Raw genomic sequence first — 24032 nt, 5'->3', positions numbered from 1 at the left:
TGACTAGAAGTTAATTTAATGGAAGGTGAAAATTGCTAAATACATTGGAACTATCATTATTGCCTGCATTTACTTAAAATTTAAATTAAATCAATCCATTTTTGCCTACAATTTGAGTATGGCCCCTGATTCACCATTCAAAACACAAGGGCAGCCTCCCTAATTTACAAATGTGCTGTGCAGGGCTTCCAGTTCAGTTCCAAGCAGCTGCTTCAGAGTGTGAGAGATCCTGGGAAAACCACAATTGTGCCTTGGCCTGCTCCCAAACACCTTTCTGGAACTGTATCCAAAGCACTGCACAGCCCTAGTGCATAGGCTGTATGTAAAGCTGAATTTTTTTGTAAGTTATTCTGATTGCTGACAAGTCATAGTCAGAATTGGCTTCACACTGAAAAGTAAAATTCACCTCTTTAGCAAGACGTTCGGAATCTAAGTGCACATTTTTTAAAAAAACAATTGAACTGGAACTCTTAAATTTAAAAATATTCTAAGTATTCTGCACCCCTTCCCAAGTCCTCCTATCCTAATAGCAGCATTCTTATGTTTTGTAAAAAAGAAAGAAGCCAGGGAGGTAGCAAAATAATTTTCCAAGGCTTATCCTCAGAGTGCAGTGCTTGGAACATTATCTGTTAGAAAGCTGAAGATTGCTTTACATACCTATTTCTCTGTCACATAGTCATACAAAGATTTTTTTTTTTACATAAAGAATACTTGCTTGTAGGCAGATCACCCAACTCTGTCCTTATACAGAAAAATGCTGTGAAAGGTTAGAAAAGTAGATTATCTAAGTAAAGTTTAAAAAATGAGACAGAGAACATTTTGGAAATATCACAGCATGTTAAAAGTTGAGCACTGTACAGTAGTGTATAAAGCAAAAATCCTAAGGAGAAAGGAAAAATATACACACACAGGCTACAAAACAACTGTGCCCATGCTCATAACTGTTGCAGAGAGTTCAGGAGAGTAAGCAGGTAAAGATGAAAAGGGGAAGGACGAACAGTGCTAGAGCGACTTCAGAGTTGCCCATTACCACAATCACAGGGAGTGCGTGCTGCAGACCATCTCATCTTTCAAAGATCTGCACTCCTCATCCAGTTCTTTCTGCCTAATTGTGTTTCTCCTGTCAGGAGAGGAAAAAAACAGGTAATAAAACATGGGCTGATGACTAAAGAACGGCCACAAAGTCTGAATGACCATGACATTATTGAATGGAACCATGCACACTGGACATTAAAAGCAGCCGCCATGGTGGAAGAAATGGGGGATCTAAAATATACTAAAAATAAGTGCCCCTATTTTTCTTACAGGGACGCGGTGGCGCTGCAGGTTAAACCGCTGAGCTGCTGATCGGAAGGTCGGCGGTTCGAAACCGCGCGGCGGGGTGAGCTCCCGTTGCTAGTCCCAGCTCCTGCCAACCTAGCAGTTCGAAAACATGCAAATGTGAGTAGATCAATAGGTACCGCTTCGGCGGGAAGGTAACGGCGTTCCGTGAGTTATGCTGGCCACATGACCCGGAAGTGTCTATGACAACGCCGGCTCTAACGGCTTAGAAACGGAGATGAGCACCGCCCCCTAGAGTCGGACATGACTGGACTTTACGTCAAGGGAAACCTTTACCTTTACCTTTACCTATTTTTCTTACAAAGCTCGTTTAACTTTCACAGATTGGCCTATGTATGTATTGCATCATTGACTGTGTGCAATTCTCTGCCTAAAACTGCTTTGAGATTGAATTAAGAAAGGAATCAAAGAGTATTTGCACCCCCACGGCCACCGTTTGGCTTCTCACACAGTCAATCCAGTGGATCAAAAACCTGTTGGAGCAAAAGGATAAAGGAGTTTAGAAGCCACTGGATATAATTTGTTTTCTAAATATATTCTGGAGCATATTAATGGGAGATAAAAAAGAAAATATAAAAAAAAACTGTCCAGCAAATCCAAACACGTCTCCCAAGGCTGCTTTTTTTTTTTAAAGAACATCTTTTTCTAAACAGTCATGCCTTCTATTTAAGGAGAAGGAAATGTTAGTTACAGAGACTGTTTCTGGTGCTTCCAGTTTTTAAATTAGATGGCCAAATAAACCAATTATTTTCATGGCCAGCTTTTCAGTCAATCATGAGTACATTCATACTAATAAACTGAATTCATGGAGATAAAGCTAGTTAATTCAATTGATTTTATTACGGTCACTGACCAGTATAAGATACAATTCTATAAAAATATGCACATTAGCCATTAGCCATAAAATATGAGCCATCTAAATTAAAATAATTTTAAATTTGAGTTTACAAGTTCCAATTAGGTGTTAAAATACGTTTGGATCACAATGTAAGTGAGCCCCTTAATCAAGTTTAAAAACAAACTTATTAATTTGCATTATCATGACTAATATTCTATCAGGTATAAGTGTCTATAAAATATATGTAAAATACTAAAAGGAGTGATAAAAAGAGTAAAATATCATATATAAAATGTGTTATATAGACCACAAAGTTATTACAAGGGATACGTTACTATATTTTTCCAATCATAATCTGACGTATCTTCATAGTAGCTGCGCAGAATCTGGCTACTTGCGCCATGACAGTTGGATATTCATCTATAAGTAACATTTGCATACAATCTATATCTTTCCATCTAGGGCATTTACTAATCAAAGGTAATATTAGTTTACTCCTGAGCTCTTTATAAAAAGGACAATGGAGAAGCACGTGGTCTGTAGTTTCTATCCCTCCACTGTTACAAGGGCACCGCCTTGCAGCTATTGGGATTTTTTTGTATCTGCCTTCCAAGACTGCAGAAGGGACTGCATGGCTTCGAGCTAGGGAGAAAGCTTTCCGCTGGCTAGGAATTTCAAGTTGAGAAAGGTAGTTAGTGTTGACAATATATTTCTTATGCTCCGAAGATAGGAAATGAGGGGCCTTCTGTAAGTCCATTTGTCTCTCTATATCCTTTATCCTTTGCTTCAGGGTCAATTTTGCCTGTTTGTAATCCATCCTAAGAATTGAATCTGTAGAAAATCCTAGCTTTGGGAAGCTAAATTCAATGTCCTTTAACCAAGAGGATTGGAAGTATTCTTGAAAAATGAGTGGTGCTAAACCTTGGGGATAATGCTTGAGTTTTAACCAAAGGTTCAGGGAGGCTAGACGCACTCTTGCCTCGACTTTTATCATGCCAACTTCCAATCGAAGTTGAGCGTTTGTCACACATTTGGGCATTTGGAGTACTGCTCTAATAAATTTGGACTGCACTCTTTCCAGAGGTGTAATGCTTGAAGTCGGAGCACCAACGCAGGACCCATAAAGGAGCTGGGCTAATGACTTCGCCTGGAAGAGCTTAAGAGCTGCTGGAATATAGTGCCCGCCTTTGCTTTGGAAAAACTTTAGAATGGCATTGGCTGATTTTTGTCCAGAATCAGCTGCATACTCAAAGTGAGGTTTCCTAGATCCAGTGGCATGCACAACTACCCCTAGGTATTTGAAGCTCGTCACTTGCTCTATTCTGTGCCCATTTATATGCCAGGAGCGAAGTTTCGGCCTTTTAGCCAAGGTCATTAACTTTGTTTTCTGATAATTTATTTCTAACTGATTATTAATACAATATTGGGCCAAGGATGTCAAAGCTCTCTTGAGACCTAGAGAGTAAGACCGCATCGTCTGCATACAGCAGCAGGGCAATACTTCAGTCCCCTAATTTAGGAGGATGAAAGTCTGGGTGACTTAGGCATCTTACCATATCATTAATGTAAAAGTTAAAAAGTAGGGGAGCCAAAATGCAACCCTGTTTTACCCCCTTTTGTACTTTAATCGGCTTGGACAGTGACCCAGATCTATTGCACCTGACCTTCAAGGCCATATCTGAGTGTAGGGCACGTATTAGGTAGAGAAGCCTGCTATCTATTGAGGCAGCTTCCAACTTCTCCCACAGCTTAGGCCTAGATATAGAATCAAAAGCTGCCTTTAAGTCTATGCAAGCAGCATACAATGATGTTATCTTGTTGGAACAATATTTTTCAATCAAGTGTTGAAGAATCAGGCATTGTTCAATAGTTCCTCTGCCCTCTCTAAAGCCAGCCTGTTCGTCCGCTATAAGATTAATGCTAGTTAAGTTACATCTGAATGTGGGGGCAATGCAGTTATGGTTTCATAGCTTTTACCAACTGTATTTAATATAGCAACAATCCAAACAAAGTCATGAAAATTGTGACTTTATAGAATATTACGGCACCTCATCAATAAAAATGGTTGTGCTGATGGAGTGTGCAATCCTGTTAATAATATTCTATTATTAATCCCTCTGATTCAGTATATGATACATGCAGTGAAAAAGAATTGTACATTCATTTGGCAATTCTGCAGCATGCAAACAAAAGATGCTCACATCAAGACAGAAGGGATGTTTTACTTAAACATTACAAAATTCTGGATGCACCAATATTTTACAGGAAAACACACATGCATATCAAAATAGTAATACATGGTACAAAGAACATTCGAGTTAAAATACATTTCTTGAAAATAGAGAGGCAGACACTTTATACTCTTTTAAATAACAGGAGGAATAATTTGGCAAGTTAACATGAAAAGTGATTAATTTATTCTTCCTTCTAGTGTTATTTCTATAGCAGGGACAATGAGTTAGCCTGCTTACTTCCTTTTCTGACAGGCATCACCAATCTTGTTCTTCATTACAATTCTATGCCATCAGCAAATGGAGCATCCTAACCCAGTAATTGAATCGGGCACTTCAGCCCTCATTTTAGTAAGAAAACAGTTTTATTTATGCATTTCTGTCCCCTCCACTGAAGAATACCAATAAATAAATGCCTCTGCTGCGAGGGCTAAAACACAAGAAGCCAAACTACCAGAATAAATCCATTTCCTTGTTTATTTATAACATACAGTGTTGGTTAAATGCTTTCCTTTTGAAAGATTTCTTTTAAAATGTAGAAAATCTGAACAATATTTTATGGCTGCCCTGTTGAATTCCATGGCTGTGTTCAGATCATTTCTGCAGAAGTCAACTCTATAAGGCAGTGGGTTTACTTATTCAGCTGTTGATCCTCTTTACACTGGGAAGGAGGAAGTATATACATAAGATGAGAGTACAAATTTATGTATTTATTTATTCATCACTTTTATATAAGCTCCCATCTCACCTATGTGAATCTGGGCGGAATACAATGGTGTGCATTTGACAATACTGGAGAGGCATTACAGAGGCTAAGTACAATTCTTACTAATTCACTCGTTTTTAGCCTGGGGGAAGAATTGGGGAAATTAGACATAGTATATCACACCTTCCTAATGATCATGGCGAAGAGAGAGGAAAATGTACTTCCAAGATATTAAAAGAATACATCACGAGGTAAGTATATAAATCTGTCCATCATCTTGGCCATTAATTTTTTTATTGCCCTAATGAAATATCTTTGGTTGTATTGATGTCAGTTCAAGTTTGGACATTTAAAATGTTCTGAACTGAAAGATAAATCCACCAAAAGAAGGAAACTCAGCACTCATTGAGACAAAGTCTGCCTGAGCTAAGTATGCTAACTATGGTGTCAATAACTGGATTTAGGTCAGGTTTTCACATCTGTGGGATGTTTTGTAAACAACATAGCCAGACTTCTCTCCTGCACCATGATGGGTATCTATTATAGTGTAACATAGCTGGAGGACAAAGCTATTTAAAAAAAGAAAAGAAGAAATACTTGTGCAGGTTCAAAGATTAAAGAGATGCCACCAGGGGAGTGCACAGGGTATAGTTAAAAAAAAAGAAGTCAAAATGGCAGCGGCAACAGTGTGATCAAAGCTCCACTGTTGCGGCTGCCATCTTGACCTCGTTGACCATGCTCAGAAAAGATGCCTGGATGCCACAGAGAAATATCTATTTTAGAGACCAGAGCTTCTTGGCTCCGAGTGTCCCACCTGAATACAGGTGACATTTAACACGTCTGGTCAAAGGAACTGATGGTGAAAAACCCTTGGATGATACATTTTAAAAGCTCAACTAATTCCAGCTTCAGAGAATAAATATTTTAGAACAACCCATTTACTCCAGTTACTGGCCTGCTTCCCAATTAGAGCTAGGTGCATTTTACCACAGTGAAAGGATTGTTCCCCTAAATATAAAATTCCAGTTTTTTGGGGGGGGACCCCCCCTAGTTCTTTATTAAAATATTTTGCTTTAGGTTTTGCAGGCTACTGTTCTAAAAAAACATTCAATCAAAAGCTGTTAAAATGCTGTGAGCTGTACAGTAAACATAGCTCAACAGTGCCACCATGTGAACCTGTTATTCATTTTTATTCCTTATTCCTCCAAATGATTTTAATGGAATATTTTTCTTTAAATTGTACACTTACCATGATTTTAAACATGTTCTCCAAAAGGGAAATACATCCCTGTTAGCAAACATTTCATTTCTCAGCTAGTCAGTGATAGATTTCTTTTTAGAAGGAGAAGTGAAATAGCAAAATAAAAAATTCAATTATTCCTATAAAAATCACAGTTTCAGCTCTGATATTGGTCCCTTTTCTAATAAAGGATTTTGAATTAAATATAATTTCTATTAAAAAATAAAAATAGCAATAGCAGTAATAATGCAGTTAATCCTGGGAATTAGCCTACAGATCTGGTGGCATATGGAAAAAGTACAACTTGGACTGTAAGATGAGTAAATGGTAGAGAGAGAGAGAGAAAGATGTGTGCCAGTGAACAGGAAAAGATATAATAGTTGAATGAAGATTATCTGATCTTAGGAATTGGACTGATGAATACTGATGAAATGTGTCTTTAGGGAACCTTTATATGGTCCTCAGTTGGAAGCTTATAAATGGTTACCATAGTTTATTTTCTCACATGCATGGAAAGAAGTCACAGGCTTAATGAATGAAAACACTAAAATGTATGTAAGGAAGTATGATAATTAAGCTGTTGAGAAAGCAGAATGAATATAGGAATCTACAGGTTGGTAAAAGTAGCATGCTATGCTGTGAATGGCAACAGTGAAAAGACACCAGAGATGAATTCTGGGGAAAAATATGCAAATTCTGAATGAATGAGATCCAAGAGAAAAATTATTCTCCGGGCAACATAAATGGATGGGTGGGAACAAGCAACTTTTTAACAGAAAAAGTGACTGGGCCACTGAAGTTGATTGCTGAATGAAGTAAAAAGTATGAGAATGGAATGGTTAGTAACTGGTTCAACATTCAGCAGGGAGTAAGATAAGGATGTGTAATATTCCTTACCCAAAATATAGTTATGTATAAAAGAATAAGGAATGATTTTAGTAACATTAGAAATGTGAGTGTCAGGGACATGAATGTGATTATACTGTTCTATGTAGGTGATACCATGTCGTTGGTGCTAAATGGACAATGAGTAACCAGTATGAAGAAGTGCCCTAAGGTTGTTTGACCATATAGAACAATGTTTCTCAACCATGGCAACTTTAAGGTGCATGGACTTCAACTCCCAGAATTCCCTAGACAGCCATGCTGGCTGAGGAATTCTGGGAGTTGAAGTCCACACATCTTAAAGTTGTCAAGGTTGAGAAACACTGATATAGAAAAAACAATCTTTCTTTCCCCTGTACAGGACCCACAACTGTTTAATTCAATAGAGAGACATGACTTTAGTAATAATTGTAACATAATATAGTGTCAGGAATAACTGTAAACAGTAATTCACTTCCCCTTTTGGAATAACTGAAAAGCATGCAGATAATCCTTGGAAGAGAAGCCCCGGTACTGTAAATAGCAACGTCACTCCAAAGTTGCACCCTCTGCATCGGGTGGAAGCACTTTGTATCAGTGCTGTGTGTTTTTGGCAGTGGTGGGAACATGCTACCAAAAGAAACAAACCATTACTTCATAAAATCATCGAATAGTTAGATTGGCATGTCAGCAAACAGAATAGTAAAACAAAGATTATGTTGGCTTTGCCATCTTCTGTAAGCAGTAAGTATAATTTAAGGTTCCGTTTCATTTGGAGTTGGTAGGAATATTAATAAATCATGCCAACTCTCATGAGAATACTGCTTTTTGAGTTACTAAACTGTTTCCAAAAGAATGACCAAATCATAATCTAGCTTCTCAAAAAAGATTAAATGCTGTTAGTGCTACTGAAAATTACTAATAAATAAATTTGTTTGTTTCTCTAACAACCCTGCCCTGAGAATTTTACCTGCATACTTTTTTGTCTAAATAAGTAATTTGCTTGAAAGACCATTCACATTTTGTCTTCATCCTTAATATTTACACCTTGGACAGAAAACAGTGGAAGTGTCAAAGAAACTTTTTACGTTACTGTATATTCTGAAGTTTTGTATTCTGGACATCAGCCTCTAAATTTTATGCAGTCCAGAACACTACGCTCGAGAACCTTTTTTTTATAAATTCATGGGATCACATGGAAGTGATTTGAAGCTCAAACCTTTCAATTCCTAATTATCATTTTGTTTTAACAAAATAACTAGACTATTTGATTGTAACATATCCTTGCTTTGTCTCTAGCATTTTCCTGCCTTACTCTGAAAGAGCGTAAGACTTTCAAACAGTAGAATTCAAGCCCATTTTTCACCCTTTCTATCTGAAAGGCAAGACACTTTCGATCTGAACAAGCAAGTTATAGAAAAGAATGCACAGAGCAATAAAATATACCAGAAATGGAGGTGCCTTCATCTCTGGATTCATCAACAGATTTAGTTTTTGTCCAGAAGCCTGATGCAGGCTCCCTGGGTAAGAACAAGGACAAGAATGACTTAGAGATCTTTCTCAGCTTGAAGATAGAAATGTGCTTCCAAGTTGCCTTAGATAGTGAAGCAATTAATGCCCTTAACTTGGCAGTGTAATGTGGTATATAAGTGATGGTATTAGAAAAGGAGGCGAGCCATAAAGTAAGAATAATCTAATCAAGTTAGCCACTACTTGCAGATCTAAAGTGCTTATTTTATTGAATTGTAATATTGATTCAACATGATCTATTCATCAAAGAAAGCCATGACATTCATAATGGGGAGAGGATTGGAAAATAGGGACGATAATAGCTTCAAGTACAAAATTAAATTGAGAGTCTACTGTCAACTTTCCATCCTCCATGTTTTGTGAGAAATTTAAATTTCCCTATTAACTTTGTGCACAAGTATGATAATTGTGACTATTCTCTGCACAAAAAGTCTACCAAAGCCATGTACTATTTGTACTATTTTTAAAGATGTACAGGGTGACAAATCTATTGACATGCCCCACTTTAAACTTGGTCACTTTGAAATCAAAAGAACAGTTTGCAGAAGCCAAGAAGATACTATACAGTTTTCAGTGGAAGCCTTATCTTCATGTGAGAAAATAAACCATGGTAACCATTTATAAACTTCCAGCTGAGGACCATATGAAGGTTCCCAAAAGACACATTTTCTAATTTACAAAAAATAAATTTAAGTAAACATAAATGGGTTTGTTATATGTGTTCAATGCTTCCCCACCCAAAAAATCTGCATCATCTTTCTATTACACGAGCCATGGAAAATTAAGCCTATAATCATGGGCGGGAGGAATCTTTTACAATTGAAGTACTCTTGAATGCATTCCAGAGAGACAGAAAAGCTAAAACAAATACTAACATTTATTACTTGCCATCAACAGTTGTGTTTATATTTGGTTTGTGATGAAAAACTATATTTAATTTTTTATATTAGTCATTGCAAAGTGTTCTTATTAAGTAGAGTTCTAAATATTTCTTTTCTCATCCTTAAGCATGCTTTACCCAAGGATTATGGCCCATAAATATAAGGAACACTGATTTGATTTTTATCTTTTGGTATGCAGCATGCAAGTTACTAGAATTTGAAGAATATCAGGTTTTATTTTTTTTAAAAAACATATTTTTAGCTGCCATAGTTTGACATTATGTTGATAGCAAAATCAACCTATAGAACTATCATCCTATAACATTTTGAGAATTGGCATCTTGTTAATAGTAATTAGAAGCCCTGGAACCCTCTTGATTTACTTCTAAGCATTACCTATCATTGTTTATTATAAATGGAGTATCAATTCTCAAATGTTATAGAATATTTACAATGGATAAAATTGAGCCTAGGCCATTCTTTATACTAAGATAATTCCAACTTAATTCAAGAGAACCATTTCTAAAAAGCATACTTAGGACTGCAGGTATGCTATGCATGTTTATTGAGAAGACACATGAAGTTCACTGGGGACTGCTTTTAGGAAAATAAAAACATACAGCCCTAAGTATTTAGCAAAGTATTTTAAAATTTATGGCTTATTGTGAGACTACAAATTGATTCACTGTACTCGGTATAGCAACCTATGATATCTAGATATTCTTTCAGTGATTAACAAATCAAGTTCATTGTTCAGTATCTGCCCATGACATGTCAATTAAGCATGGTTCTCAAGCTCATAATCAACTTCCTTCTTGCCACTCCTATTGTTTTACTCTACAATCCTATCCATGTCTACATACAATTAAGTCCCACTGATTTTAAGTTTCCTGCCAGAAAAATAAGTCCAAGATTAAAGCCTTAATCTGAGAAATATTTTTCTCATTCATTTTAATTGCAATAAACTGATAATAATTATGTGGCTTTCACCTATCATTGTCCCCTAGACCCCAAACATTATAAAAGAATTAAATGTTCCCATCAAAAGGTAAAATCCAACATCATGATAACACAAGCACGAAACAGTATTCCCCAAGCATGGTGAAAAGACAGTATGATAATTGAGTGGTATCAAATAAAACTTATTTTCAATCATTTGTTACACATGTACAGAAACACAATGAAAACAGCCCAAATGTATGATTTCTGTAGCATAACTGGTATGACTGAAATGTCCCTACATTCACATTAGTTTGGATACATGGATAAAATTTCCCTGATCTTTTAGGAATTAATTACTAAGATGCTATCCTCGTAACAGTCCAGTGTCTGCAAAAACCCTGCACATTTCACATTTACTTCATTATAAAAACTTCTAGAATGCTTCATTTTCCTTGATGAAGTTTCTAAATTGTAACCTGTTATCTGTAGCAAAAAGATCTAGAATAGGTTTTAGAAACCAAAACATTACCACATAAACCTCTGGATTTCCTCATTATTTGGCCACTTAAATGGTTTGTTCAAAAAGAAATGGAATGTTATTGCATTCACCAAAAGGTATATAATCAACTCTAAGAAAAGTTTCGAAAGTGATGGCATAGGAATATTAAGCCGATATACGATATACGGCAAAATGAAATAACGGAACTCTAGAAGCTTTTGTGGAACTACGATGGCAAACAAACATACAAAATATACTAAGTTCCAGAAAACCGATTTTGACTTCAGTGCATCTATGAAACTCCAACCAGCAAATATATAAACCGGGACTAATATGTACTTGACAAGTTCATGTCTCTGAAAGATTTTTCTCCACACATAAAACGTGTAGTGTCTATTATCTGCAAGCAAATATTTATGCGCATAAGTAAATTTCCAGACAAGGAATAAAGAGACAATGGTGAGGATACTATAATGTAGCAAATGGGTCCTCACAGAATGAAGAAAATTGATAATTTTACTGGGGGTCACTAGAAGAGGGAAGGAAAAAAAAAGAGCAAAGGAAAAAAAGTAAAACAGTTGAGGGAAGTGCAGACAGGCTTCGTGGCTGCTCCTGTCCCCAAGCACGATGCCACCATTGAGGACAACGAAAGACGCAAACAGCAGCACCACAGTAATGTATGGCCATGTCAAGAGAATCAGACTGCTCAAGTTTTTAAGTGACATAAAGTACCCAAGGAGAAATCTAATGATCCGGATTGATTCTGAAAAGAAGCTCTGTGTTGGTAAGTTTTTCTTCTCTTTGTTTTTCAGTAATTCCACTTTCCAGTCTTCACTTAGCTTTTCTGCAACAATGCTTCCACCATAGAAGATGGTCCATACAATATTCGTCTGGCGAAACATAACCCCACAAAATCCAAGGAATGCTGAGGTTTTGTGATTGCCATAAAGATACATTAAATATGCAAAGAGAGTAAAAAATGTTGACCCTGTATCAGTATAATAAAGGAATGTAAAAAAATAAAGAGTTGGAAATATTGCTAGTGTCAAGGTTGACAGGATTCTCTGGAATCTAGAGGCAGCCTAAAGATGGGGAAAAAATGAGAATAAGAATCAGGGCTACTGTTTCTAATAAAAATTAAAAAACAAAAAATTCACTAGGAACTTGAAATGGAAATAACTTAGATAAAGACATTAGCATTAAAGCATAGTATACCATCTTAAAGCTCATTGTTAGAATTTCAGATCCTAAAATTTTTTTTGCTACCAATTAATGAAATTTTGATTAATCATACTGCTGCATTTCATTAATTGATTACATCTGCCCATGAGCAAAAACATTATTTCTATAGTCAAATTTGCTTCTACGATTCACACATATGACATAGAAGGTATCACTTTAGAAGAGGCACTTTTGCTTCTTTTATAGACAAAAACAGTTCCCCTTACAAGATAGGGTTACCATTAATTTTCTAAGCACCATACACATATACCATTCACATATTTAAAATAAAATCTTTCATAACAAATCTGCTACTTGATTAGCTGTGGATTTTTTAAATAGTCAGGAAGGGTTAAGGAATGGAAATAAAGTTGGAGGGAGGATAATATTAATATTAATAATAATAATAATAGCAGCATCAGCAGAAGAAAATGTATACATATATGTAAAACAAAGTAGAGGGAGAGAAAAGGTGTGTCCATTTTTTGTCCCACTCTGCAGTTTTTAGTTTTGGCATTACCAATCAGGTTCTGCCTGTGAGTCCAATCACTCATCCCTCCCCCAAAGAAATGCCAACACTGACTTTTAAAAGCCCACTTCCCCACTATAAGATAAAACAGACTTGGCAAAAAAAAATTCTAACCAGATACAAGTTTAATAAATTATTATTACTATTATTATTTTCCATAAGGTTAGACTGACTGTAAATTCTAAGTGCAATAAGCCAGCTAAAACCATAAAGGTAAGATACTCTGAGAATGGGAAATAAGCATGGCTTATTACATAGCAATAAAACAAGTCTGTGAACGACCAATAGTTACAGGTATAACTTTAAGAGCATGCATTTGGCATGTGTGCAGAAGGGTTCTATCCATTTAAGAAAACAGGAAGGTAAGATAATCTGGGATGCTGGGATGATTCAAGTGTTACTCAGGGAAGACTTCAGAGTTTTGTCAAAATGTTGACCTGTTAAGTGTTGCCACTTTGTGTAGAGTGACACAATTTTAAACATATCGCATCTACCTTTTTATGGTGTATCCTGCATAAGAGCAAATATAATAAATAGAAGTTCCCAATGCTGAAAAGCAGATTAATGAACCGGAGGATTCCTGTAGAGCAGACTATGCTTTCAGACCACCCAAAGAGCCAGGCTGCAGGCTTCAGAAGTCCAACTGACAGCAAGTACAAACCAGGCAAGGTGGTGATCATCGGATCCCACTGTTGGAAAAAGAAAAGACATTACAAATGCAAGACCAAAAAGGAGAATGCAAAATGTATTTTATTTAGATTAATTACACATTCCTCTATAGCAGTATTTCTTAGCCTTGGCAATTTTAAGATATGTGGACTTCAACTCCCAGAATTCTCCAGCCAGCCAGTTAAAGTCCAGATATCTTAAAGTTGGCAAGGTTGAGAAACACTGCTATAGAGGGATAAATTGTGTATCTCCTCTGTACATGTTCCATGAAACTTCAGCATCGCAGAGAAGATACACCAGTTGCCAAATCAGATGTTAAAAAGTATTCAGGCTGAGCTGTGGCTCCTACTCAGGAGGATCATGAAGGCGGAATAAACAACCAAGCGGTTTGCAAATAAATAAATCAAGCTGAAAGGGGGACAGCATATGGTTTCTCCTTCTCCACTTCACTCACCTGCAAAGAATCACTTGGAAAGATCACCTAGCAGAACTATTAACAATAAAGTTGCAATAAAAACATATTAGCACTTTTAGGCTAAAAGCTACTTTCTTCTGAGAAGAAAATCAGTACTATGATCCAGTATGTTCAACATTATTTACTAACCCTGCCAATCAACTTTTTAAATAATTTGAATCACTGCAAGAGGGATTTGTAGAGTGGCAGTATATTCAATCAAAACATCTTTTGAGTTCACAAGTTAGTTCAGATGCATTAGCAACATTTAAAACTTCCGAGTTACTGTAAGCACTAAAATGGGTTTGGGACGATTCCAAATCTACAGTATTTTTTTCATTGACAGCTGAAGAGTATTGTTAAGATAGATATTAATTATTTGCAAAAACTGGGATAGAGTTAGAATACCTCTTATTAAAAAATCGCTAGTCAAAAGTGAGATTAATTTAAGAAAATTGCTTTTTTCCACTTTACGAGATACCTTAGAGTATATTTTAAAGTTTGCTTGTTAACTTGTGTTGGAAATGTAAAATGATGGGGCAGACACTTACGTATATCATGTGGGCTTGTACCACTATCATTTCTTTTTGGTTTATATATTAATATGGTTCGGGGAAGAATAATATAGTTGAAAGGGGTGAACATGATTCTGGTACGGATGTGGACTTGGTAAAAAGTCCACATTATACCAATAATGTGGACTTTACCAAAGATCTATCAAGGTGGGACAGAGCAAAAAAAATGTTACTCTTTTACAATGGAAAGACAGTGCCACTGTGAATTTTCAATTTTAGACTGATAACATATTTTCACACTCAGCTTTTCAGCTGGATCTCTGTTCAAAAACATGATCTCTGTAATGAAAACATGGATCAGCGTTACTCTGTGTGATCAAGATTTTTAATAATGTGTTTAAAAATTGAGCTGTGTAATATAGATATTCTGCCCTTTACAGTTTCCTTTTTCTTTCTTTTTGTTTTTCCTTTTTTTGGAATCTCTTTTTTTTAATTTCTGTATATGAAAACACACACACACACAAAGTACTAGAATGAAATAGAGAGCCAGTCTGATGTAGTGGTTAAGGCACCAGGCTAGAAACCAGGAAACATAAAAAATAAGTTCTAGTCCTGCCTTAGGCACAAAACGAGCTGGGTCACCTTGGGCGAGTCCCTCTCTCTCAGCCCTAGGATGCAGGCAATGGCAAACCACTTCTGAAATCTTGCCAAGAAAACTGCAGAGGCTTGTCCAGGCAGTTGTCAGGAATTAAGACTGGCTCAAAAGCACAAAATTAGAACAAAACACCTAGCTGTTACTTAGAATTGTTTCTTTAAAGCAAAGCACAATTTCTACGTAAGGAGAAAATGAAACAAGAAAATAGTGTTTCAGTTCTTCTATTAACAAACATGGACATAATTTAAATAGTGTATTAGGTTTTTTAAAATGTCAGTAGAAGCCATGTTGGGCAGTTTAATTAGTAGCTGGTGGGGATGAACTTCAAAGAACAGAGTCTAAGCTTTAGTGTCTCACCACTGAGATCAGTTGTGATCTCAGAGGCTGAGTTCAGCAGTCTAAGCTATACAAAAGACACGGGAACGATGTTCACCCTAACAAAAATCCCAAGATTCATTATTAGAGAAATACCTTTACCAGTTCAGCACAAGGTCACACACTGTGTAAATTATCAAGTTTTTGAGAACTCTTAATCGAGCTAGGTGGTAAACAGACAAAAAAGAAAAGATGGGGTTCAGCTAAGGGGAAAAAAGACTGATGCAGAATCCATGCAAGTCCTTACTTCAAGTAAATTAAAATTCTGAACACATTTAAAATAGTCAAGGTTGTTGACAAGACAAGGTAGGAAGCTATTAAGGACTGTATTTCCTTGGGTTGCACTAAGAAAGGCTCTGTAGTACAAAGATGAACTGGAATTTTTTTGGAATTCCAATTTCAGCATGAATTCAGTCACAGAATCTGTTTTCAGTACCAAGACTGAGACCTGGAATATGTACAGTACATTGAAGAACCTGGACAGAGTGCATTGTGTCCATCAAGGACTAGTACAGGATGGGTTTTTCTACAGCTATGAAAATCTCAACAATCAGTAGAAGGGAGCAGAAACATAGTAATCCTCGGTTTGCTTTTTACTGCCATCTAAATAGTCAAATGGAGTTTTGCACCCCAAATCTTCCAGTTATTTTCACATTTGTGACTACAGATTGAGTCCCTGTACAATTTAGCACACGTGACTAAAAGAGGTTTAGAATAGAGGAGAAGAGATCAGAACAATGGCCTTCAAACCTGAGATACCCAAGGAACCCTTCCCAATGTGAAACATCAGTGCGGAACCCATTAATAAATACATTTCATGTAATAAATTTTATTTGAATAAAATAAATGCTGAAATACAATTAATGTTGCAATAATACGTTTCATACAATGTAAACAGAAACTGTCCTGTTGGATCCCTGCATGGTTTTCCTAGAATCTTGGGGTTCCAGGGAATGAACATGGTTTGAATATCGCAGGATTAAATTATCCCTTTTAGTCAACTGTGCTAAATTGGACTGGAACCCCAAACTGTAACCTCAAATTCCAAATAGGGGAAAAGGGGATGACACATAATATAATCAGCCCCCTTTTGGGTCCCCAAACACTTCAGCTCATCAACCCCTTCATGAAGGTTCAGATTGTTCACTGATCCCCAAACATTTATCATATAAAAATAATTTAATAAATACTACTTTAACTAATAGTACTACAAATAACAACAATAATAAATAAGCCCATCCATGCAGATCACTTTGGGGAACCCTGGTCTATTAGAAGAGGGATTGTGAACGTCTTGCCCCACCAAATGTACCCTCCAGATGCGAAGGAATTCAACTCCCATGAACCTGTTCCAGCAAGGGCAGTGGCCAGGAAGAATGGGAGTTTTAGTCCAAAAGAACCAGAGGGCAAGAGGCTGGCCTTGTGCAGTGCTTGATGTAAGAGAGGATGAAGAAATGGAATTGGGGGTGGGGGAGTGGGGTGCCTATTTTGGAGCCATACTTCAAACTGTTTGTGGTGATATACCACGCTGTATTCTTTCTTCTTCTTTTTTGCTCTGGCTTAGGAAAAAGAAGCAAAGCAGAACAGGAAATGGCAGCCTTCAGCAGCTGGATAAACTATAAAGGGGCCACTTGCAGGCACAGAAAGGCCTGCAAACCCACTTTTGACTCCGCACATCGGAGCGGCGCCGGGCCCAAGGCACCCGCTCGCCCGCCTACCTGCCCGAAGCGGCCCGCGCAATAAGCTTGCGCCTGCGGGACGTGGAAGGCCTCGTCCATGTACGCCGCCCGCTGCTGCCGGTTGAGCGCCGAGAAAAGCAGGCAGGAGGCGAGGAAGGCGCAGCTGAAGGCTGCCGAGAAGCAGGAGGCCTCGGAGAGCTCCATGCCGCGGCTCCCATCCGGCTTGGCCCAAGCGCCGCCGGGCCTCGGGGAGGCGCTGGAGGAGCGGCCGGGCGGCGCTGCCGGGAACGGGCTTCGGGAAGCGAGGAGAGACCGAGCCGGGCCTCCACGCCGGAGAGGCCTTCCCGGGGGACAGGGGAAGGTGGTCGGCTGGAGGGGAGGAGGAGCCTCTGCGGGCCGCTGCCGTTGACCCGCATCCAGGTTGGTGGGCATCGCCCGGCTGCGGCCCCCCGGGAGGGAAAGCGGGGCGGGGGGGCTCTCTTTGCAGCCCTTGTGCAAAATTCTGCTCTTCCCGTGTAAAATCTTAGGAGTGAATTGTGCTCTCTCTCTGCACGCTTCTTGTTCGTGCTCAGGGTGTTCAGGAGCTGCGATGGGGCGCCTTGGCATGTTGCTTGGAGAGCGCTGTAGGAGAAACGATATAAAAATGCACTTAAGAAAGGATCCAGTACATAGATTGGCCTTCCTAAAGGGGGAAGGATGGGCTGAGCACAGCGTCGTGCCTTGTCATGGAGATTAGCCTAGAGAAGAGGGGAGAGACGGGAGGAGTGAAGCCCAAATAAGAATAATTTATTTTAAATAATAATTTAAAATAATGCATTATAATTATTATAAATTATTATGCATTATAATAATATAAATAAACATAATAAATATAATTATCATATAAATATTATAAATAAATTTTATTCTAAGCCCCCCTCATTCAGTCGTAACATCACATGGTTGCTGAATGAATGGTGATTCAAGGAGGACTATCTGTAATCTTGTATCTGTTAGAAATTCAATGCAGAGTGAACCCCCACTTACACATATTCCTTGGATTTGAGAATAATTGCATTGCTTATATTTGCTTTCCTGTAAGCATGCTTAGAGTTACAGCCTTTCTGTTTTTGAGAAGGATAATGTGATTTTTTTCCACTAGCCCTTTCAAATTTCATTTTTCTTTTTTTTTCCTGACTTATTTTTGAAACATCAATCCAAGAGCTTCATCTAATTTTAGAAGTAATATTTTTCTTTATTTATTTATATTTTGTATTTTTAACATACACAATCAACAAAGCAATCTTTAAACTTCAAGAAAAAAGTTAACATTTTAGAAGTAATCTTGAGGGAAGATTTCTTAGATTGCAATGGGACAATGGGTAGTTAAGAAACTATGGAATAGATGTAGATGTAGATGTTCCCCTGGAAAAAACCCTAAACCTAACCTAAAAATTAGCAGGATCACCAGCAAACATTATGACTGAATCAACCTTTTGTCAAATGACGATTTAAAAGAGCACGTTAAATAACAGTTTTAATTTATTTAGTGTGTGAGATGTGAGAATGTACTTCATGCAAGTCAGAATGAAGGGCTTCAAAAGCTATTTTTATAAAGGTGCATCTTAAATTTAATTACAATATTTTCACACAATATTGGGTGGTGCACACATTTGGATGATCTATTGTCATTTTGTGGGATAGGCCTTGAAGAAGAAAAAATGCTGATAGTAACTCACTCCTTTGAGGTATCCCATATGTGCATGGAAGCAAAGAATTTTTACATGGCAACCAGAAATGAAGTCTGGCTACTCAGGCAGCTGTGAAGATTAGCTCACTACAAGTCCACATTTTTTAAAAATGTTGATTATCCTACTCATATTGGCACAATTTTCTTGCTTAGTGACAAATGGGCGGGGAAAAAATTCAGGAAAACAGCAAGAATGGTCTTTTTTCTGTTGAAAAAAAGATATTCCTGAATCTATCTTGCTGGAGAACAGATAATTACTATAAGGTCACATTGCCTAAAACATAATAAATCTGGAACATAAACCCACTCAACTTAGTTTAATTTTCCAGATGTTAACATTGGATAGAATCACTAGGCTACACTTCAGCTTCACAGTTCACAGCAGTCTAGGACAGGTCTGATGCTTTCCATTCATCTCACAGAATGAATCTTTAAACTTCATCACATCTCTCTCTTTGAAACAGCAAAGATTAAGTATAAACAGTATCCAACTGTAACTTTCAAATGTTTATAAATGTTTCAGGTTTGATTAATTCAGAAGGAGCTTACTGTTCTGGTGCAAGATGCAGTGTTTAACACATCGATTAGAATTGTTTCCTGACTGTCTTGTGACTCTTATCCTATTTAATGATGTGAAAAATGCTGCTACTTTGCGGAAGAAAGCAATGGAAGGTGCTATTGATGGAGCGTTAATTAATCCTGCGATGGTAAGCTACTCGTCTCCGTTTTTGCATATTCAGTAACATGATCAGAATTTACTAGGGTCACATTCATATTGTTTATAAAAAAAATGTTTTTTCAGTGAGTGGAAACTTTTAGGGAGATAAATAATTTTCACCTGAATGTTAAAATGCCTGCTCGGACTTGTGGAACATGGTTTCTCAGTGATTTTTTTCCCTCTTGAACCTGTTTCTGTGAAAGGCATTTTGTTGAAGTTCTTTTAAACAGAATAGCATTTTTTTCCCCTGAAAGCTAAATTATAAATATCAAAGGGAATGGTAGGAGTCTAACTTTCCAGGGTAGAAATGTGATACGTGGTTTAAATTTTAATATAAATACAGGGCTAGCCTAAACATACTGTTTCCTTCATAAAATTAGCATATGTATAAGGTAAGAGATTGTAAGGTAAGTATTTATTTATTTATTTGTTCACCACCCATCTCACTCAGAGAGCAACTCTGAAGGTATATTTTTTACTTGGCTAAAAAATGCAAATTTTATTATGAAACCAATACTACAATTGAAAACTTCATTATGTTCTTTCTGACAGGTTGTTGATCCTTTTCAGATACTAGTAGCAACAAATAAAGCTGTTCATCTCCACAAAATTGGCAAAATGAAGACAAGAACACTTAATGCTGAAATCATATTCAACCTTTCACCGAACAATAATGTAAGATGCTTACAACTGGGGCTGAGATATTGCAGTCCTCTGCCTTATTTCAAAGCCTTCAAACTTTGTAGACATACTCTAACTGTACTCTCTGGACTGTCATTCCTCTTCCACTTTGTGGGTTGGTGTAAGGAGAAAAAGAGAAAGAAATGTTGAGGTACACTGAGAAAGGAAGAGAGAAAAAGTTGTGCAATCAGAATACTAGGAGCTTCACCTACTATTGGGTTTTTTTTTATTTTTTATTGCTAGCCTCCAACTGCAGCTCCCCATTTTCCTGGCGTATAGCATGCCCCAAAACATTAGCCATTCTTGATTTATACTATGCTCTAAATCACCTTTTTCCAGTGAAACAATGAAGAAAACTAGTTGAAAGATTTTGGGGTATTATCCATCACATTAACTATTTTCCATCTTTCTGTTGAAAATATAGTGTATGTGATTAGAGATGACAAACAATATTGCATACATCAGCGTTTCTCAACCTTGGCAACTTTAAGATATGTGGACTTCAACGCCCAGACTTCCCCAGTCAGCCATACTGGCTGGGGAATTCTGGGAGTTGAAGTCCCCACATCTTCAACACTGCTATAGCTGCTACAATAAAAGTGGACCTGACCTATGGAGCTTTGGTTTCTTAGTCTGGTCCACCTTGTTGAGCTGACAGGACCTTTGATCAGTATTCTGCTATCAAGAGAAAAGTGAAGGATCAAGGTCATATTTTCAGAGGCAAGCAGATAAAAGTCTCTGCCAGTAGCATTCTGGGTCCTTTGGGGTTTCCAGTGACATAGCGCCCCAAAGGGACTGGGTTCACCCTGTGATAAAATCCTCTGAACTCTTATCTCTTGGCTTGAAAACAGATGAAGGAATATTAAGCTGTTTATAAAAAAATATTTCAATACTGACTGAAAGTATTGAACTGAAAGAAGGAAATATTAAATACCTTGTTTTCACTTAAAATAATAGGAATTCTTATGTCACTGGGACTTGTAAATGGGAAGGTTATTTTTGAAAGCTCCAGATTGTTAGTGATGACTAATACAAGCCTGTATTCTCCTTTAATGTTAAGATTTCAGATGCCTTCAAAAAATTTGGCATTTCCGATAGCGACTCTGCAGTACTCATAGTTCTGGTTGAACACCAAGAGAAAACTGTGAATCTGAATGATCTAATAAGTCAAGTAGACGGCCAGCAAGTTTCCATAGCTGATCTCTCTAAAATAAGTGATATACAGAAAATTAAGAAGGTTTGTTTCAGCTTCTCTAAGTAAGAAAATATAGCTATAGCAAACAAGAGCATTTTGATTATTTAAAATAATTGATGTTTCCGTGCAATGTAACAGGTGTTCACTCAGGGATAGCATCATCAAGGGTAGGGTAGTTTTCACTCAGATATGGATGCACAGGATTACAACCATAGAAAAAAGTGTTTGTGTAATCTTTCACACACACACACATCTCAACCCCCAATCTGGGTTGGTTTCAGTTTAGTGAAAATCTAAATGTTAATGTAATTAAGCCTTTTCCTAACTTCCAGCCAACATATTTGGAGAGTAGCAGGAGGAGGAAGACTGACGTAACTAATAAAAGATGTAAATGTCGTAACACAGCCTGTAAACTAGGAGTAAGCAACTTGTAGGCTGTAAGTGTGCTCGGAGTTGTCATGTCCCCCCTCTGTGCTGTGAATTTCAGTGGCATAGCATATTAATACATTGAACTGAGTTTCTTGCTTGCTTCTGCACTGCTCCTACACTATCAGAAGAAGTTTCTTGAGATGTTTTCTTTTTTCTCTCTGCCTCCATAGCCACTGTATCAGTGCCCCTTTCAGTGCAACTCTGAAGTGTAAAACTGCCACTAGTATCTGGTCTTCAGTCACGGAGAGGATGGCTACCTTGCTTCAAACCATTTTAAACACTAACATAAAGTTTGTAGAACCATGCTGTCTCTCAAGGAAATCACTATTCTGCTGTCTTTGCAGGTATACAAGCTCACTCCCCAAGAAGAAAAAATAGGCACCCTCTTAGATGGCATCATTTGCAGAATGGCAACAAAAGATGTTACATGAAGAAATATGACTGCGTTAGAACGATAGCAGCCTGTTGCTGGAAGAAATGTTATTTTTAGTCTCTTTCCTGTCTGGTTCTGCCAGTATTAGAAGTATTTTGGAATCTCTGATTTGATTTGAAGCACAATCTTACATAATTTTATTACATGAAGCACAGCAATGCAGTTTTTTTGAAGTGCCCTGCTGCCAATAATTGTCAAATTTAAATATTAAAAATTAAAACTGCAGAATTCTGAGGCCATCGCCCTTCATTGCATGCCACCATGATTTTTTGACTCAAACTCTCAATTTTCCCTGGAAAACACAGCAACAAGTAAAAAAAGCAGCAAATTGTCATTAGAATTCTTTGGTCATTAAAAAAATGGTTTATTCAGCAAGACTAGGAACTTTAGATAATTCTATACTAATTCCCTGCTTTCATCTCATTTTCAGTCTAATGAAAGTCTCATAGTACTCTGTTGCTCCAAAGAGACTATTCCCACGTGAGAAAATTGAGAGTTAATGTCACTTCTCCTAGGACCACGATTCTGCTTCTTTGTAATGCCAGCCATGTTGAAAACAACTGGATGTTCTAGCCCTTTGTTTTCATGGTCACTCTTAAGTTCCTTCTGTCTCATTCTACTGTTCCTTTGAGTTGCCCTGCCCTTGGCCAAGCTTCTCTGATCAGATGGAGCCAACACAGGTAAATTCCACTTTGCTGTAATCCTCATTTTCTTTTTTCTGTAGGCTTATTACAGCTCCCTGTTTCAACCAAGCATAACCCATATAGCACTTGGTGCCCTCTGTTTGTGTTTGAAGTACAACTGCACTGGTCATGTTGGCTGGAAATTCTGGAGGTTGTAGGATCTATACAATTACTGTGCTAGTGCTTGGTTAGAGAAGCCTAACAGCTTTAGTCTTTGAACATGGAGCAGTGTGAGGATATATGGTAACAGATCACTTTGTTCCAACTCTTGCAGCTTTCTTGAGGCATGATGATGACCTATAATTCATCCTGTAAAACTTAGAAAGTGTTGATTTTTCTTTGTCTCTTAGGGCTGAGAACAAATAGATCTGTGTGTGCGATTGCACTTCAGTAGAGAATGTTCTGTCATGCTGCTGCCTTGGACTTATGTCAGATTTGCTCCTAAAACAAAGATGCTTGAATTGGATAGATAATATGCTGAGCTCCTTTAGAGTGACATCACCAAAGCTGACCTGAGACTTTGAAGTTTATACATACAATGTACAGTCAATTACTACATTACAATGATGTACTATATCAATAAATTGGAACATCAGTACTGATACTGCATCTGCTTTACATTTAAGGCCAGACTTTAATAAACAGAAGCCTACCTTTAGCACCCGAGAATTGATATTTAGGTGTTTAAATGACAATACAATCTAGAAAAACTGCTTTTACATGAAAAATTAGGAATTGCATAGAGGTTAATCTTTAAGCATACCTGGAAAATTTTAAGAGATTTCCCTTAAAATTCTGTTTGCACAGCATACCTTTGAGAAGTAAAAATGACAATATGTAACCATAGAATTATTTTCACATTACATCCTTATGCTAAAGATCATGATATCTGCAAGATTTTCTTAGGAAGGATTAGGCAACATGGTAACAGCAAAAGTTGGATTGGTTCTACAGGTTATTTTTCTAGGCAAGCTGCCTTTTAAAAAGCTTGTTGA

The 24032-nt window shown here is 37.3% G+C and overlaps 2 protein-coding genes and 1 long non-coding RNA gene across 4 annotated transcripts; 1 reads left to right on the top strand and 2 right to left on the bottom strand.

Moving 5' to 3' along the window:
* Positions 1-817: 817 nt before the first annotated feature.
* LOC134501300 (uncharacterized) lies at positions 818-1965 on the bottom strand. Its single transcript, XR_010068340.1, has 2 exons — positions 1630-1965; positions 818-1292 (listed from the first exon to the last, which is right to left on the bottom strand). It is a non-coding gene; the product is annotated as an uncharacterized LOC134501300 (long non-coding RNA).
* A 2908-nt stretch (positions 1966-4873) lies between these two features.
* ALG10 (ALG10 alpha-1,2-glucosyltransferase) lies at positions 4874-17831 on the bottom strand. The gene is made up of 5 exons (XM_063307957.1): positions 17209-17831; positions 13317-13511; positions 7535-12154; positions 6208-7502; positions 4874-6074 (listed from the first exon to the last, which is right to left on the bottom strand). The coding sequence occupies exons 1-3, from the start codon at positions 17773-17775 to the stop codon at positions 11099-11101; spliced, it is 1818 nt and encodes a 605-aa protein (XP_063164027.1). The 5' UTR covers positions 17776-17831; the 3' UTR covers positions 4874-6074; positions 6208-7502; positions 7535-11098.
* Positions 16903-23144, top strand: TPRKB (TP53RK binding protein). 2 transcript variants are annotated; one of them, XM_063307959.1, is made up of 5 exons: positions 16903-16926; positions 19422-19605; positions 20169-20291; positions 21358-21534; positions 22266-23144. In XM_063307959.1, exons 2-5 carry the CDS (start codon positions 19462-19464, stop codon positions 22350-22352), a joined length of 531 nt encoding a protein of 176 aa, XP_063164029.1. In that variant the 5' UTR covers positions 16903-16926; positions 19422-19461; the 3' UTR covers positions 22353-23144. The 2 variants fall into 2 exon arrangements, with proteins under 2 accessions (XP_063164029.1, XP_063164028.1); XM_063307958.1 differs by lacking the exon at positions 16903-16926 and adding an exon at positions 17470-17589.
* The last annotated feature ends 888 nt before the right edge of the window (positions 23145-24032 follow it).

Source organism: Candoia aspera, chromosome 7 (assembly GCF_035149785.1).
Source record: "Candoia aspera isolate rCanAsp1 chromosome 7, rCanAsp1.hap2, whole genome shotgun sequence".
NCBI lineage: Eukaryota > Metazoa > Chordata > Lepidosauria > Squamata > Boidae > Candoia > Candoia aspera.
Note: the sequence above shows the minus strand (reverse complement) of the source record. Positions and strands in the feature narration are given on the sequence as shown.

Bases quoted from the DNA above. Each gene is read 5' to 3' on its own strand.
- ALG10 (XM_063307957.1), bottom strand. From the start codon at position 17,775: ATGCCAAGGCGCCCCATCGCAGCTCCTGAACACCCTGAGCACGAACAA. The intron at 13,512-17,208 runs GTAGGCGGGCGA...TTTTTCCAACAG, and splicing joins GCGCGGGCCGCTTCGGGCAG to TGGGATCCGATGATCACCAC. The intron at 12,155-13,316 runs GTAGATGCGATA...CCCCATCTTTAG, and splicing joins GCAGGATACACCATAAAAAG to GCTGCCTCTAGATTCCAGAG.
- TPRKB (XM_063307959.1), top strand. From the start codon at position 19,462: ATGCAGTGTTTAACACATCGATTAGAATTGTTTCCTGACTGTCTTGTG. The intron at 19,606-20,168 runs GTAAGCTACTCG...TCTTTCTGACAG, and splicing joins CGTTAATTAATCCTGCGATG to GTTGTTGATCCTTTTCAGAT. The intron at 20,292-21,357 runs GTAAGATGCTTA...TTTAATGTTAAG, and splicing joins ACCTTTCACCGAACAATAAT to ATTTCAGATGCCTTCAAAAA.